At 34.5% G+C, this 16,114-nt stretch overlaps 1 protein-coding gene across 1 annotated transcript; it reads left to right on the top strand.

Moving 5' to 3' along the window:
- The first annotated feature begins 96 nt into the window (after positions 1-96).
- On the top strand, positions 97-13,449 carry LOC126820326 (mediator of RNA polymerase II transcription subunit 6). The gene is made up of 8 exons (XM_050548193.2): positions 97-171; positions 3,349-3,511; positions 4,217-4,308; positions 5,534-5,616; positions 6,013-6,052; positions 7,231-7,299; positions 8,021-8,167; positions 11,872-13,449. The coding sequence occupies exons 1-8, from the start codon at positions 165-167 to the stop codon at positions 11,985-11,987; spliced, it is 717 nt and encodes a 238-aa protein (XP_050404150.1). The 5' UTR covers positions 97-164; the 3' UTR covers positions 11,988-13,449.
- Positions 13,450-16,114: the final 2,665 nt, after the last annotated feature.

The raw sequence follows: 16,114 nt of genomic DNA, 5'->3' as shown, positions 1-16,114 counted from the left end.
TAAGTTCTTTTTACCTGTGGAATTTCCATTTTTCAACCGCGAGGTTGTGGGAGTCGTATTATCTATTTATAGACTGGGAAACCGTAGTGACGTCATGAAAGGGTTTCCCCAGATCTCCATATTGCTTTTTAGTTAATACGAACTCATCTCAATAATTTAAAATAATGAATGGTAAGCCTTATTGCCTATGTTAACTTGCTAAATTATAATGTATTCAGTTTCATGATGTTTTTAATAAATACGAGGCCATAATAAAATTTATATTTGATAAACAAGAAAGATAAAATGGCAATGATGAATGAGTTGACCCTGTCGTCAGACAACCAATCCATACAACTAGCACATACACTGTAGTTCAAAATGCCAGGAAAGAAACATACAGTTGAATTATATAATTGACGAAAAAACGATCCCTGATGGGAAATAGGCCTGCCTAATCATGCCACTGTAAAAAACAAAACAATATATTAATGGGGGGGGGGGGGGGCCCACAGGAAAAAAAGTAGTCGGTCGCAAAATCAGTGCAGTCGGTCGCAAAATAAGAGCAGTCGGTATCAAAATAAGTGCTCACTGCATACGTCACGTTACTCACGCAAAACTTTAGTATAAAATAACCTTGTGAACTTATCATGTTGTGTTGTGTTTCACTCTTATTCTGTTGTGAGTATGTTGGTCTAAGAACAAAATTTCCCCCAGGGAGAAAAATACATGTAGGCCTAGTCGGTCTCAAAATAAGTGCAGTCACTGCAGTCCGTCTCAAAATTATGCATCAGCAACTTTATGAATTAATGAGGTAAACAAACACTGTCAGAATAGATCCCAAATACTATGTATTTGCGTGAATGGGTGCAGGCTGTTTCGTACTTAGTTCATTCGTACCTCACTTCGTACCTCAAATTCGTTCGTACCTTTTCCTATGTTGTTGAAATCAGTTGAAAGAAATTGAAAATGCCAAACCAGAATTAGAATATGCACGAGATTTGTACCTCAAATTGATTAGTTCCTTTTCCTAAATCCAAAGGCTGCGCTAAATTTATAAAAATGGCTGCCTAACGAGAATTAGAATACACACGTGATTTGTACCTCAAATTGATTCGTACCTTTTCATATATGTTGTTAATGAATTTAAAGAAATTAAAATAAATATATATGTTGTTGAAAGAAATTGAAATAATAAACGATTACCTGCCTTTCTTTTAAATCTGATGTTGATTATTGAACCCATTCTGCTCAGTGAGTTGTGATTTTTGACGACAGTTGATTGGTGATTGTTAAAGTAGTTTAAAAAACGATTGAAAAGTATTTAATCTGGGGTTGATTATTGAACCCATTCTGCTGAGTGAGTTGTGATTTGTGATTATTGACGACAACTGATTGGTGGTTGTTAAAGCAATTAAAAATGATTGATTATACTAAGAATTCCAAAATCAATTTAACTCATTGTAAGGTGAAACTGCATGCTTTCTGATATGGTTGGGTTATTTGTGCCTAGAAACAGAACGCAGCAATTAAGTCTCCAAAATTAAGGTGCCTACATGTGAATATGGGCGTACCCGTTTCTTTCATCTGTTATATCATGGACCGTATATACGGTCATATCACAGGGTAATTCTGTTATTGAAACCCAACTGCATGAAAATGGCTTTCGATCGTAACCGATGTAAATTTAGTGAATGCTGAAGCAATCTAGTATAAATATATGTGAATTACTACTATTGGGCAGGCTGTGTAACATAAATTTAGCGTAGCCATTGGATTTGATCAAATCGTTTCACCTTTATTTCAATTTCTTTTAACTGATTTTACTGATTTCAACAACATAGGAAAAGTACGAATCAATTTGAGGTACGAAGTGAAGTACGAAACGACTCATGTGAGGTACAAATGAACTAAGTACGAAACCGCTAGGTTACGAAACAGCTGACATCTGCGTGAATCTGTGAGTGTGAGCCTAAATTGCACACGTCACACAAAACTATAGTATAAAATAACCATGTCTGCTTGTCATGTTTGAAAAAATGTTTGTCACTCTTATTCTGTTGTGAGTATGTTGTTCTATGAAATGTTTTTCCCCCATGGCAAAAAAATAATCAGTCTCAAAAAAAGTACTCACCGCAGTCGGCAAAAAAATAATCGGTCTCAAAAAAAGTACTCACCACAGTCGGTCTCAAACAAACAATCACAAAACGGGTGAAATTGACAGATAGGCCACAAGATTCTGTCCCATTTCTTATCCTCTCGTTAAGGAGAATTTGGTTCCATTTGCTATGACATTGACTAAAATTTTCAAGCCCAGTCCCGAAAAATTAAAAGCTTGGTTACATATCTTAAATTTGTTCGCGCCTGCGGCACTCGATTCCGTTATAACATCATTCTTCTACTCCTCTGTTGTCTTATACTGTCTCAGCACTATCATATTCACAGTTATAGTGAACTGCCTAGTTATACTAGTGTGTGGGTCGTGGGGCGTCATACTATACAAATTTTATGTCAACTCTTGCAAAACAGGCGGAATTGACAGGGGCAGATCTCGAGATTCTGTCCCATTGACTCACATTTCTGGTCCTCTCGTCCACAAGACTTTCTGCCAGCAATGACCTCAAATGCTAGGATATTGACTCAATTTTTCAAAATTTTCTCATGTTGCTCAGTGTTATAGGCACAATCATCATATATGACATAAACTTTATCTCAACTAGATCCGCTACTGCACATGGCCCCTAGAAAACTGGCACGTGTGGTGCACGGCTTAGACTGCGTCACTCGTACTGGGGGTATGTGCATCAGTCGGTTGCATTTTGGCTAAACCCCCCCCCCCCCCAAACAAAATCGTTATGTACGCCCCTGCCTGTATCATTTGAAAAAAAAAAACCTGTAGAAAAAGTAAAGGTTCCTGTAGAATTCTGTGTGATTCTATAGAATACTATAGGGAAAAAAAGAATTCATGCTGTAGCCAAGATTTGTTGACAATACTATATACAGATCTGAAATAATTTACTATACAGTAGTTTTGTAGGATCTGTAGTTGAGTTTTTCCAAGGATCTGTAGTTGAGTTTTTCCAAGTGTAATTTTTTATAGAATACTGTAAGAAACTATGGAAAAAAAATGAACCGATAGATTGATTTGTGCTGCTATAAATTGGTGGTAAAAACTATATTTTTCTATAGATCTAACTTGTATCCTGAAGTCTGTTGTGTAATCCTATAGTTTTCTATAACGATTTCTGATAATTACTGCCAGACTTATGGCCCTTGATCACTTTAAAAATATCTTGTGGATGCTCTATACAGACTACAGTTATTATCCGGAGGACGGATATTTCAGTGATTTATTATTGTTAATTTCAGATCGAGATCATTTAAGTATATCATGGCATGATACAGCTTGGATTCCGGTTTTAAATCAGAACAATGTACTTGATTATTTCTCGGAAAGATCTAATCCGTTCTATGATAGAATGTGTAATAATGAAATTATTAAAATGCAGCGTTTAAACACAGACCAGCTACAGTAAGTAGGCCTAGCATTATTCTAGAAAAAACTGAATTTATATTGATATGTACAAGCTTACGCATGGATTAAAATTTAAGTATGAAATCTTAAAGATTCAGTAGGCAAATGTAATAGCTAAATCTGCCTATTGCATGTCTTTTTTCTGGCTTCAAATATATACATGTACATGTATATTACTAGCAGATGACCCGGCACTGCACTGCTGCGTGGTTTGAAAGTAATCTAAGTACGAAACTGGAAGCAGTACCAGTAGGCCAATGCCATCTAGCCCATGTTACTCCCAGTCAGCCTCGGGACAGCCCTAGTGTAGCCACCAACCCTGAAATTCCTGAACAGACAGACAAACAAGCAGACAAACAAACGACAGTCACAAATATTAGTATAGATTATTTAGACATCATTTGCATAACAAGCCTATAATCAACTCTCTAAACCATCAGATATGGCTGAGATTTAAATGGATTTGAACACTTGAAAGATTTAAAAATGTAATAATTGTAGATCTTACATAATGCATCTTTTGCATGAATTAAAAAAAAAAAAATCCCAACAAATATTTGTTGAAAACAAGAAAATGGAAGAGAAAGAAATTTTTAGACTGTTATATAGTATGCAATAGTTAAAATAATTATTGGATGACGATTATATATAATTATGGCCGATTTATTAGTGCAAACTAGTTATTTTTATTCCATTCTTCAGAAATATGGTTGGAATAGAGTATGTTTTATTACATGTTCAAGAACCAATTCTTTATGTTATCAGAAAACAACATCGTCATTCACCCACACAAGGTATGGAATAAAATGGTGCTCATAATATTGAATGCTAGTTTTACTATTTGAATGTTTCAAATTGTGGAATTATTTGTCAGTTACACATTAAAGAATAATTATTAGCCAAGAATTATTTGTCAAGTACAGATTAAATAATATTATTTAACCAAGACACATGCTCACAAGTAATTCTACATTTGTACTATTTGAATATACGAATTGTGGAATTATTTGTCAGATACATAATAAAGATACTTTCCCACAAAAGTATTTATCGTGTGGTTATTTCCTATAAAAGTATGGCAATAGTTTAAAAATCCAATCTTACTAGAAAAAAAAACTGGATTCCCTGAAAAACACCATTAAGTGCACATAGGACAAATATATAAAATATAAGGGTTTCCCAAACTGGCAACCCGACGATTAAGGATGTCTGCTCAAGTCATGTTAAAGATTGCACACAAAGATTTTCTGATCTTTCAGCGTTAGAGAGCGCTTGTTGTATTGATAAACTTGATGGTGAGCTTAAACGTACAAGAGTTTCTGAGATAAAAAAAACACGGAAAAAGATGTGGGCAGTGGATAATCCGAGAATTTAATTTGGGTTTGATATTTATGATAAATGGACAGCGATTAAAGACAACATCGTCTTATATGCAATGAATTCTCCTTCAACTTCACACACGTTGCTTAGTACCGCATCAGCCAAGTCACATGACCCAAACATGACTTCTTTTAGATGATTTTTTATAGCAGGGTTGTTCCCTCACTAATACAATGTTTTGAGAAGGATTTAAAGCAAAATTTTGATAGATTAATAAGTTTAAATATGTTCCAAATATATCATTAAATCACCCAGTTTGTAAACAGGAAGGTATCTTTAAAGAATAATATTTCTAGCTAAGACATGACTTTAAATGATTTGTTTATTTCATCTTCACCTCTAGCACGGTGTTATATTATATTTTTTTTATTTCATCTTCATCACTAGCACGGTGTTATATTATATTTTGTTTATTTCATCTTCATCACTAGCACAGTGTTATATTATATTTTGTTTATTTTAACTTCACCGCTAGCACAGTGTTATATTATATTTTGTTTATTTTAACTTCACCGCTAGCACAGAGTTATATTATATTTTGTTTATTTCATCTTCACCCCTAGCATGGTGTTATATTATATTTTGTTTATTTCAGCTTCACCTCTAGCACGGTGTTATATTATATTTTGTTTATTTCAGCTTCGCCTCTAGCTCATTATTATATTATAGCTGGTATTGTATATCAAGCACCAGATCTATGTAGTGTTGTTAATTCCAGATTGGTACGTTTCTTTAATGTTAATTTATATTTAAAGGCATAATATGCCAGAATAAATGTCAAAAACTATTAGACCATAAAACAATACAATAAATGTAGTCTTGCTGAAAAAGCATATTGCTCCAAAAATGACTAAAATCACTCATTCCTAGCTAGTAAGTAGTAATTTAATGTCTTTGATTGGCATTTAGTAATTGATCATATTAACACAAGGTACAATTTTATGGATACACAAACAATTACTGAGTTTAATACAATGTGATGTTTCAGTAAACTCAGTAATTGTGTATCCATAAAATTGTACCTTATGTTAGTAATTTAATGCTTTGAGTCTTTATAATTAATTGCAATACTATTATGATTAATTTCTATTAAGATCACATTTTTTTTTTTTTTGCAGTTAAATTGTGTGTCTAGTTTACAGTCCGCTTTTGATGAAGGTAATTAAATATAACTCTAATTTAACCCGTTAAGTGTGTAGGTTGTTATATAACGTCCTGGACAACTGCCACTCACTGTGTGTAGGGTGATTATTATGCCTTGGAGGTATTTTCCCCAACCTATTCTTAGAATATAGTTCGTCACTTGGGAATTCCCCCTGGACAACTGCCACTCACTGTGTGTAGGGCGTAAAATAACGCCTTGGAGGTATTTTCCCCCAACCTATTCTTAGAACATAGTACATAGTTCTTCGTCACTTCGTCAAATTAATTACACAATAGGGGGTAGTTAACGTTTTAAAAACGTCGCCTGTCCAACCTTGTGGGTTTTTTCTGGGTCCTCCGGTTTCCTCCCACTGCTAAAGACCCTTACGCACAAGCGAATTATGTAAATAAAATTATACCATATGTTAGTCCCGAAATGACCTAGTTTGTGTCGAGTGGACGTTAAACCCCATTTCTCTCTCTCTCTCTTTAAAAATGTCACGCTTAACAGGTTAATAAAGAAAGAGATAAGCTGCCCTCATTTAAAGAGGCATTATAAATTTCAGTAAGAAAATAATTCAAAATTCATAATAACATATTCAAAATAACAGTCATCTGGGACTAATTATCATATATCCAAGCACTAACCTAGGTATACCTTATTCTGAATATGTTTGGAGGGGGTTGGTTGGCCGAATGGTTAACACGCCCGCGCTGTATCATACGGTCGGTCATTTGAGTCAACTGGCGGGGTTTCGATTCCCCGGTTGTACGTGACAAGGAGTAGGTCGCCTGTCCAACCTCGTGGGTTTTCTCCGGGTCCTCTGGTTTCCTCCTACAGCTAAAGACCCCTACGCGCAAGCGAATTATTGAAATAAAATTTAACCATGTTAGTCCCGAAATGACCTAGTTTGTGTCAAGTGGACATTAAACCCCATTTCTCTCTCTCTCTCTGAATATGTTTATCATTTTAGATTCTGAGTATTCATTGAAGATTAGGCAGAAACATTGCTATTATCTGCACATAGTTTCTCTCATAGCGTACTGTATGATATATGCCCATCTTCATTAGCCCAGTTGGTGTAGAAAAGTAGGCTGTTAAACCTTATTTCATTTCAACAGTTTCGATTTTTGGGGGTTTTCAAACTAATCACTTTTTAAACTTTTGTAATTCTTTATGATTTTTATTTTAGCTTCGGGTTATTCTAAATATTCGCCTTCTAAAGGATATTTTTGGCAGTTTAAAGAAAAAGAAGAAAAAGGTAACAAAAAAATATCATAAAATAAACAGTAAAATTATCATGGAGAACACTTTGACCTGATTGTAAATGACTGTGGTTGTTTGGGATGTTTTAAAATAAATTCTTTTGTATGTTTTTTTTTTTTTTTTAAATCCCCTTGACTTCCTTTTGTCAGAATATCAATGCTACCATTTAAATATTCTGTCTAGATTTGTACAAAACGTTTCAGTTGTGTCCCCAGTTTCAATGTAAAAGAGTTATTAATCATTCTAATAGATAGATTTATTAATTATTTTAATAGATAGATTTATTAATCATTCTAATAGATAAATTTATTAATTATTTTAATAGAGTTATTAATTATTCTAATGGATAGAGTAATAGAGTTAATAATTATTCTAATAGAGTTATTAATCATTCTAATTGATAGATTTATTAATTATTGTAATACATAGATTTATTAATTATTGTAATAGATTTATTAATTATTATAATACATAGATTTATTAATTATTCTAATATAGATAGGTTATTAACTATTCTAATGGATATAGTTATTAATTATTCTAATAGATTGAGTTATTAATTATTCTAATAGTTATTATATATTTATTTTGTGGATATTGATTATTACTTAATTACTTTTATAGATAAGTTAAGAGGTAATAATTGTTATGATAAATTACCATAATTAATAGATAAATTATGCTTATTAAATTAGAATTTTTGATTATTTTGATAGAGAAATTAGAGCACAAAGAAAAGAAGAAAAAAAAAGAAGAACCAAGTTCAACGTTCCAGAGACATCGAGTTGATTTATTATTGGGTGAACTGGGTAAAAAATTCCCTCCACCAACCATGGCACCACCTCCAGAGACTGTTATTAAAAGTAAGTAAAGCTTTGTTTATTATGTACAGTGTTTTACTATTACACTGATCTTTGAATCTTGAGGTTTACACCATGGTTTCTTCGTCATAATGCGGTTGGAACCATTATCTCTAGGGATGATAATTTTCCACTTCAGATGAAGGCAAATTCCATTTCAGATTTTAGTCACTTCTCGCCTTTTTAGCAGACGGTGTCAACTCTGTTCCTCATTCTTAAGCCAATGAAAGGCTTGCAAAAGTGTGACGTCAATGACCTCTAAGAATAGCCATGATGTACTCTCTCCTTGAGAGACAAGAAACTTACCTACATCATAGAACTAATGCCTAAATAGATAGTTTTGTAGGAATTTTGATAATTTTTTGGAAAAGACAAGTTTGATTTAGATGAGATTAAAATATTTTCTTCGGATGTTTCACTTTTACTGCTTGACTGCACATTTATTTATGAAATGTTTTGATATTATTACTTGACCAAGTTTGTTTAGCATTCGCTTCGTCTGTTCGGACTATGTGATGTTTCGTTTTCAAATTCATTGCACAGAATAAATTTCATTTTTGGACGATTCCGTGATATTCCGCGAATCCATTTGACAATGTGAATTCCACATTTTTTGCTGCTTTTCCATCATCCTCATCATCCCTATATCTCAAAATGTCACCAAAAACACTGGCAGACCATTATTCATTTTTCCAAATTTTTTCCAAATCTCCATTAACATGTGATGAATCTGTTCGAATCTTGTTGGCCTTACAGACATCCAATGGATTCATAAGAAGTAGGATTTTTAGTCTGGAAAAATTCACAAATATTAAGCTGCGGATTGCCATTTTTGATCCCTTTGCAAACGAAATATTGTGAATGTTTTTAATCTGTAAAAGGAATATATGTCCATTAATGGTTGAATTTTGTTCAAATTGTTTAAGTGGCATTTAGTAACTGAATGAGAACATAGTTCATTTTACCCACTGTTATAACTTCGTAACCTTTTGATGGTTTCCAAATGATTATCTCTGATGGTATATTAATGTTTTTCTTTGTTCCATATTTTGTATATATACTCTTAAAAAAAAGTAGGGGATATTGAAATGCAAATATCTATGCAGGTTATGATATGATAAATAGTCATGGATATTTGACATGCTTTGAGAGTATGTTCACAGATGAAGAACTTATCGCCCCAACAGTACCACTGAGCTGCATGTCAGAGGGGTTCATTGTCAAATTTGATACTTCAAGGAAGGGTTGATGAAAACTGCTGCTTGTGGGTTTATCCTATCCATGTTTGATTTCCTATCGGTTCTTGCATAAGATTTACTGGTTTTAGTTATCCTTTCTTTAGTGTGTTACGTTTAATTTGATCGATGTCAACGTCAACCGACAATACTGCAAGAATTGGCTGTGGCACTGCAAGAGGAGTGGGTCGGATTGCCCCAAATCATGAATGGATGGTTGATTAGGAGCATGTCTGAGCATTGGTTGAACAATTACTCATTATGTTAAGACAAAAATCAAAAATGTTCGTTTTCACTTTTGACAGTGTATCTCTTTGCGAGTGAAATGGGGCCGTCTGATAAGCCGCCCATATGAACTGTTTATGTTCATGTGTAGGCAATTGGCCTGTTATTAACATACACTGGTTACCTCTAATAAAAACAGCAGTGCATTTCCACAGTTTTGTATTGTTTCTGAATATCCCCTAGTATATATCTTCATTTGTACTATGGTTGTCATTCTTAGCTTGATGGGGGGTTGGATGGCTGAATGGTTAGTGGCGTGCGCTGTATCATAAAGTCTGTCATTGAGTCGACTGGCGTGGTTTTGAATCCCCGGTTGTACGTGACAAGGAGTAGGGTCGCCTTTCCAACCTCGTGGGTTTTCTCCGGGTCCTCCGGTTTCCTCCCACTGCTAAAGACCCCTACGCGCAAGCGAATTATTGAAATAAAATTAACCCATATGTTAGTCCCGAAATGACCTAGTTTGTGTCGAGTGGACGTTAAACCCCATTTCTCTCTGTCTCTCTTAGCTTGATAAAGACAGGAGAACCCTTGTCGAAACGTCGCTGAAATAAACTCTTCAAGTAACTTGTATTCCATATAATTGTGTCATGTGTTATTAGTTTTGTTTGTTTGTTTTTTACAAAGACGATATAATATACATGCAGGGCCTCATTTAATCCTAGTGGCCTAGAGTGTCAGGCTTCGACCTCTACTTGGCCGGTCACCTCTGGCTTGCGGCTGTGGTTTCGATCCCAGGTGTGAGCGTATGTGGCTTGGAGATAGGGGCGCCTTCTCAACCTCGTGGGTTTACTCCGGGTACTCCGGTTTCCTCCCACAGCAAAGACCCCTGCGCTAAGATCATTAAAATGAACTTGTCTGCGATATCACCTTCGGTGGAAGCGGACGTTAAACGCTAAGAACAACAACAAGAGATATTTTTTAAAAATTCTTAATTAAAACGTTAAAAATAACCAATTTGAATATAGTTTGAATAGGGAGCAATGGTTGCTCGAATGGTTAGCACGCGCGCGCTGTATCATACAGCCTGTCATTGAGTCAACTGGCGTGGTTTCGAATCCCCGGTTGTACGTGACAAGGAGTAGGGTCGCCTGTCCAACCTCGTGGGTTTTCTCCGGGTCCTCTGGTTTCCTCCCACTGCTAAAGACCCCTACGCTCAAGCGAATTATTGAAATAAAATGAAACTATATGTTAGTCCCGAAATGACCAAGTTGGTGTCGAGTGGACGTTAAACCTCATTTCTCTCTCTCTGCAAACCTGGAGGTCCCGTGTTCGATCCATACAGGACCATATATTTGTCAAATGGGACGAAAAACTGATGTCCCATGTACACATTGGCGTGCACATAAAATAACACTTGGCAATTCAAAATATCACTTGGCAGTTGGAATTTTATATAAGAGTAGGCCATAGTGCCACTGTCTAGGTAAAAATGTCTGTATGGCACAGACCCATCTTCATTAACCCAGTTGGAGCAGAACAGTAGGAGGTTAAACCCAATTTCATTTCATTTCATACAGTTAGAATAAAATATTATTCAGGATCAACGATTTTAAATGAAATCACTATATTGACTAATGAAGGATATTAATCATGCCTATTTTTAATATGTCAGGTGATATGGAGTCACCTAATATATTTCTCTTTAGTTAAAGATACATTATGGGAGATTTTTATAGAGAGTTGGCCATTCTTGCTATAACAGTTCAAAAGTAGATGATGAAAGAAGAATATATTGAAAAATTCAGTCAAATTACTTTATTCTGAACATAGTTATCATCGTTGTAATATTTGACTAAAAATGGTAGCGAAATGCGTCTTCACCTTCGCCGATCGTTTGATTGACAGGCGTTAACTCCACCTACATATCTCGATTATCAAGTAAAGTTTTCAATGGCATAAGGAAACGCTTTACAGCGGCCTTGCTAAGTACACTCTATCATTTAGCCTCGATCTAACTGACGTATTTTCATCACGTTACACCTTATTTGATTTAATCAATTAAAGAAATCCTATTTAAATACGAGCTGTAGCCGAGCCATCCGTGGGTCTACAGAGTTCATTTTCGTCTTGTTGTTTAAATAAAGATCTAATTTATAATTTCTATAACATCTGAAGCCTAAATTAAGACTTGCAATAATCAGATTTAGCTCTTGCATAATGCATGTTTAATGTTACTTTTTTTAATAGGTGAGGAGGGAAATAAACCAGAAATGAAAACAGAAATTAAAACTGAAAGACCAGATGATAAAAATCCTTCCAGTATGAAACCACCACCAGAAAAAAAGCCTAAAATGATGAGATGACATGAAATTGTCAAGGAAGTCTAAAGTCCATAATAAAGATATTGATCAGGAAACCATTTAAAGATGCATATGTAAGATTTAGATAAAGAGCTAGCCTTTCTTGCTATAATAGTTCCAAAACAAATGATTCCAAATTAATATACTGAAACCTTCAGTAAATGGCATTTACTAATTTAAAGATGCACATATGTAAGATTTAGATAAAGAGCTAGCCATTCTTGCTATAATAGTTCCAAAACAGATAATTCAAAATTAATATACTGAAACCTTCAGTAAATGGCATTTACTAATTTAAAGATGCATATGTAAGATTTAGATAAAGAGCTGGCCGTTCTTGCTATAATAGTTCAAAAATAGATAATGCAAAATGAATATGAAAGATTTCAAAATTTTAACAGTTGTGTATCAGTGCCACCATGGCAATATAATGCTTCATCGTATTTAAAGGAAAATGTAAATCCCTAGCTATCAATTGCTGCCCGGGCAAAATTTCCCTCATAGCACACTGTATGGCATATGCCCGTCTTCATTAGCCCAGTATAGGAGCAGAACAGTAGGTTGTTAAACCCCATTTCATTTCATTTCAACGATATATTGCAGTGTCATTGCAGAAACTGAAAAAAAATGAGTTTTAAATCATTTGAAGTTTCAGTGGCTTTGAAGTGGAATGCCCTGCTGTTAGCTTTAAAATCTGCTCCGTCATTTCCAATATTTAAATCTAAATTAAATAAAAGATTTTCCTGTTTTCTAAGTATATAAAAAAATACACAAAAGTTAACTCAGAATTAACTTTGTGTGCATTTTTAGCAGACTTTATTGTTTGGAGTTAAGCGCTATGTAAGAATCTTATTATTTTTATTATTATAATATATTGAAAATATCAATCAAATTACTTTATTCTGAGAAAATTTACCAAAGTTTGTAATTTTGACAAGATATGGCATAGAGTGTTTATTATCATAGCAAATGTACTTGTTAATCAAGACTTAGCCTCGATTCACGATTATCAAATTAAATCATTAAATGGCAATCATATTTTGATTCATTTAAATCTCTGCCATCTGATTATCTAGAGAGTTGATTATAGGCTTTTCATGTGAATAATGTGAATAAAAGTCTAAATAATAGTTAATATAACATTTAAAGTCAAATTAAAAACCTGAAATATACAGATTTAGCTCTTACATAATTGTTAATCTGGTCAGGAATATGTTACTCATCAGGGAATTGGCATTGTGAAATATTTAAATTAGGACAAATATGAAATTTTCCATTATAAAAAGAACTGTGTTCAGATCTAGTTAACTTGGTGGAAATTTCCGTTATAAAAAGCAATTATGCATGAAGTTATATAGTGGAACAACTGTTTAATAGTGCATGTACTATTAGATAATATTATCATATATCATATTTGTTAATATTCATTTATTCACATTCATTAAAATAAACACTTAGAAATGCATTGTTAGTTTTTGATAACAAGGATTTTATCTCTGTGAACAAGGGCAGATTGGGGAATGGGGAGCTCATTGCCCTCGGACCAACTGGTTTCCTTGGGCCCCTACAGCGATGAATATTACATGTAAGACGAGAAACTGAAACTAACTGATTCACCTTTTTTGCGCGTCACTCATAGATCATTCTTCATCTTCATTGAAAAACTATTAAGGGTTCTTTAATTTGCACACCAATTTGCACTTGCGGATAGTGGACCTTGGTTTTGTGTCCCTTCCAAACGACTAGACAGACTGAAAAATGCGAATCATGTTTTGAAAAACGGTGGACACTGCTCTACCACACAATCATCAATTATAGACCTGGTTGTCTGCCAAATCACATGGGCTCATACTCGACAGGTTGTCAGTGTATGCAGGCTAATCACTGAAATGAAGAAATTCTATGTTAGTCTCTGAGTGACTTAATGACATTTTGTTTTTCTTTGTATAATTCCAAACGGAGTGGTCAAGAGATCAGTATAGAATTATGTCATTACTGTAATTCTGAAAAAATGAGAGAGAGAGAGAGAGAGAGAGAGAGAGAGAGAGAGAGAGATCCACTTGACACAAACTAGAGCATTTTGGAACTAACATGGTTAAATTTTATTTCAATAATTCGTTTGCGCGTAGAGGTCTTTAGCAGTGGGAGATAACCAGAGAACCCGGAGAAAACCCACGAGGCTGGACAGGCGACCCTACTCCTTGTCACGTAAAACCGGGGAATTGATACCACGCCAGTTGACATAATAACAGACCTTATGATACAGCGCGCACGTGCTAACCATTCGGCCATCCAACCCCCCAGCTTACAGACAGATTTGTCAATTCCTATTTACAGGGGCTTACATAACGAATTTGTTTGGGTGAGGGGGGTGTTTAGCAAAAATATGACCGACTAATGCACATGCCCCTAATATGGTCAGTTGCCGATGCATCATTTTGAAACTGACTGCAGTGACTGCACTTATTTTAAGACCAACTATTTTTCACCCTGAGGGCAAATATTTTCTTAGACCAACATAAAACAGAATAAGAGTGAAAAACATTTTTTCAAACATGATAAGTTGACAAAGTTATTTTATACTATAGTTTTGAGTGAGTATTTTGATGTATGCAATTAAGGTGCACGAATTCACACAAATACTATTTTGTCACCCAACTCCCCCACATTTTCGTCCCTGCCTATTCATGGTATCTTTATTCATTGACAATAATAAGGTATGCCCAGTTTCCTGAGTCATTTTAATGACTTTGTAAATAACTATGTATAAAATGTATTCAAATCCACTAAAGATCCCAGGCTAATGATCTAATGTATAAAGACTTTGTAAATAAATATGTATAAAATGAACAACTCCAAGAGGGATTGTCACAAGTAATCAGGTATGTAAATATGAACAACAATTTACAAATTGTGTTATAAAAAAAATACCATGGTGCCGTATCAGCTTATATCTATTGAATAAAAACGAATACATTAATTTATGTGAATTAAATATGGAAAATATTCCGAATGGTGTACCTGTTTGTCGTTATTTTTGTGGTAATTACATGTAGTAGAATACGATATTTCTCAAAACAAATTACCAAGAATTGTTTTTGTTGAAGTCTGGTTATAATAAAGGGAATGGAAGCTTAAAATTTTAAAACCCAGTTCCTACCAGAACCTCATTTGACCCAATTCTGGCCTGTTTGTTTCAAAATGGATTAAGAACCCTGTGAACAACAACACCAAGAGGGATTGTCACAAAGGATCATAAAATTAATTACCCGTAATTCTTCTTTTTATACACCCATTTTGAAATATGGTTTAAAAAAAAGGTCATGGTATATCGGAATATTGATTGGAAGTCCATTCCTGAGCAATGGGGCTTGGATCGAGAAGGATTGCTCTCAATATGTCGATAGTCTTGCAGTTCGACGTTTGAGGAAATTTGGTTGTATATTGTTGTCACCCTCATCCGTTCTTCATCCGCAATTGGATGGGCTGAAATTTATGAAGTGTTTTATTGTCTTGATATGGATCTCATTGATCAGTTTGAAAAGCTTGGGGATGCCCTAAAAGCTAAAGTTAAGAGAGAGAGAGAAATGGGGTTTAACCTCAGCTGGACATAAACTAGGTCATTTCAGGACTAATATATAGTTCAATTTTATTTCAATAAATCGCTTACGCATAGGGGTCTTAAGCAGTGGGAGGAAACCCAGAAAACCAACAAGGTCACACAGGCGACTCGACTCTCTGTCACTTACAAGCGGGGAATCAAAATCAGGCCAATTGACTTGATCACAGACCTTGTGACTTCATGCACACATGTTAAACCACTAGACAACCCAACCCCGCTACCCGTATAACAAATAGGAAAAATTAGAAGCCAACCAAATTTTAATTATATCTGATAATTACTTCATTGGGTACTACTCTTGATCATATTTTAGTGTCTTTTAAATGCCCTATTACCTACAAATGAATTAGTGTGTTGGGAATATGTTAGGCCTGTGTCAAATGAAGAACCCCCACCCCTAAAAAAAAAAAATTGTGGGGTTGGGGAAAGTCTAATGACAGCCCTGTGAATAAGGTAACATATTTTAGTCTGAATACACTGATAATCACATCTGTTAATTTTGATATAT

This window comes from Patella vulgata, chromosome 5 (genome assembly GCF_932274485.2).
Source record: "Patella vulgata chromosome 5, xgPatVulg1.2, whole genome shotgun sequence".
NCBI lineage: Eukaryota > Metazoa > Mollusca > Gastropoda > Patellidae > Patella > Patella vulgata.
This window is presented reverse-complemented; position numbering and strand designations above follow the sequence as displayed.

Coding starts and splice junctions, on each gene's coding strand:
- LOC126820326 (XM_050548193.2), top strand. Junction 5,617..6,012: donor GTGTTGTTAATTCCAGATTG/GTACGTTTCTTT, acceptor TTTTTTTTGCAG/TTAAATTGTGTGTCTAGTTT. Junction 7,300..8,020: donor TAAAGAAAAAGAAGAAAAAG/GTAACAAAAAAA, acceptor TTATTTTGATAG/AGAAATTAGAGCACAAAGAA.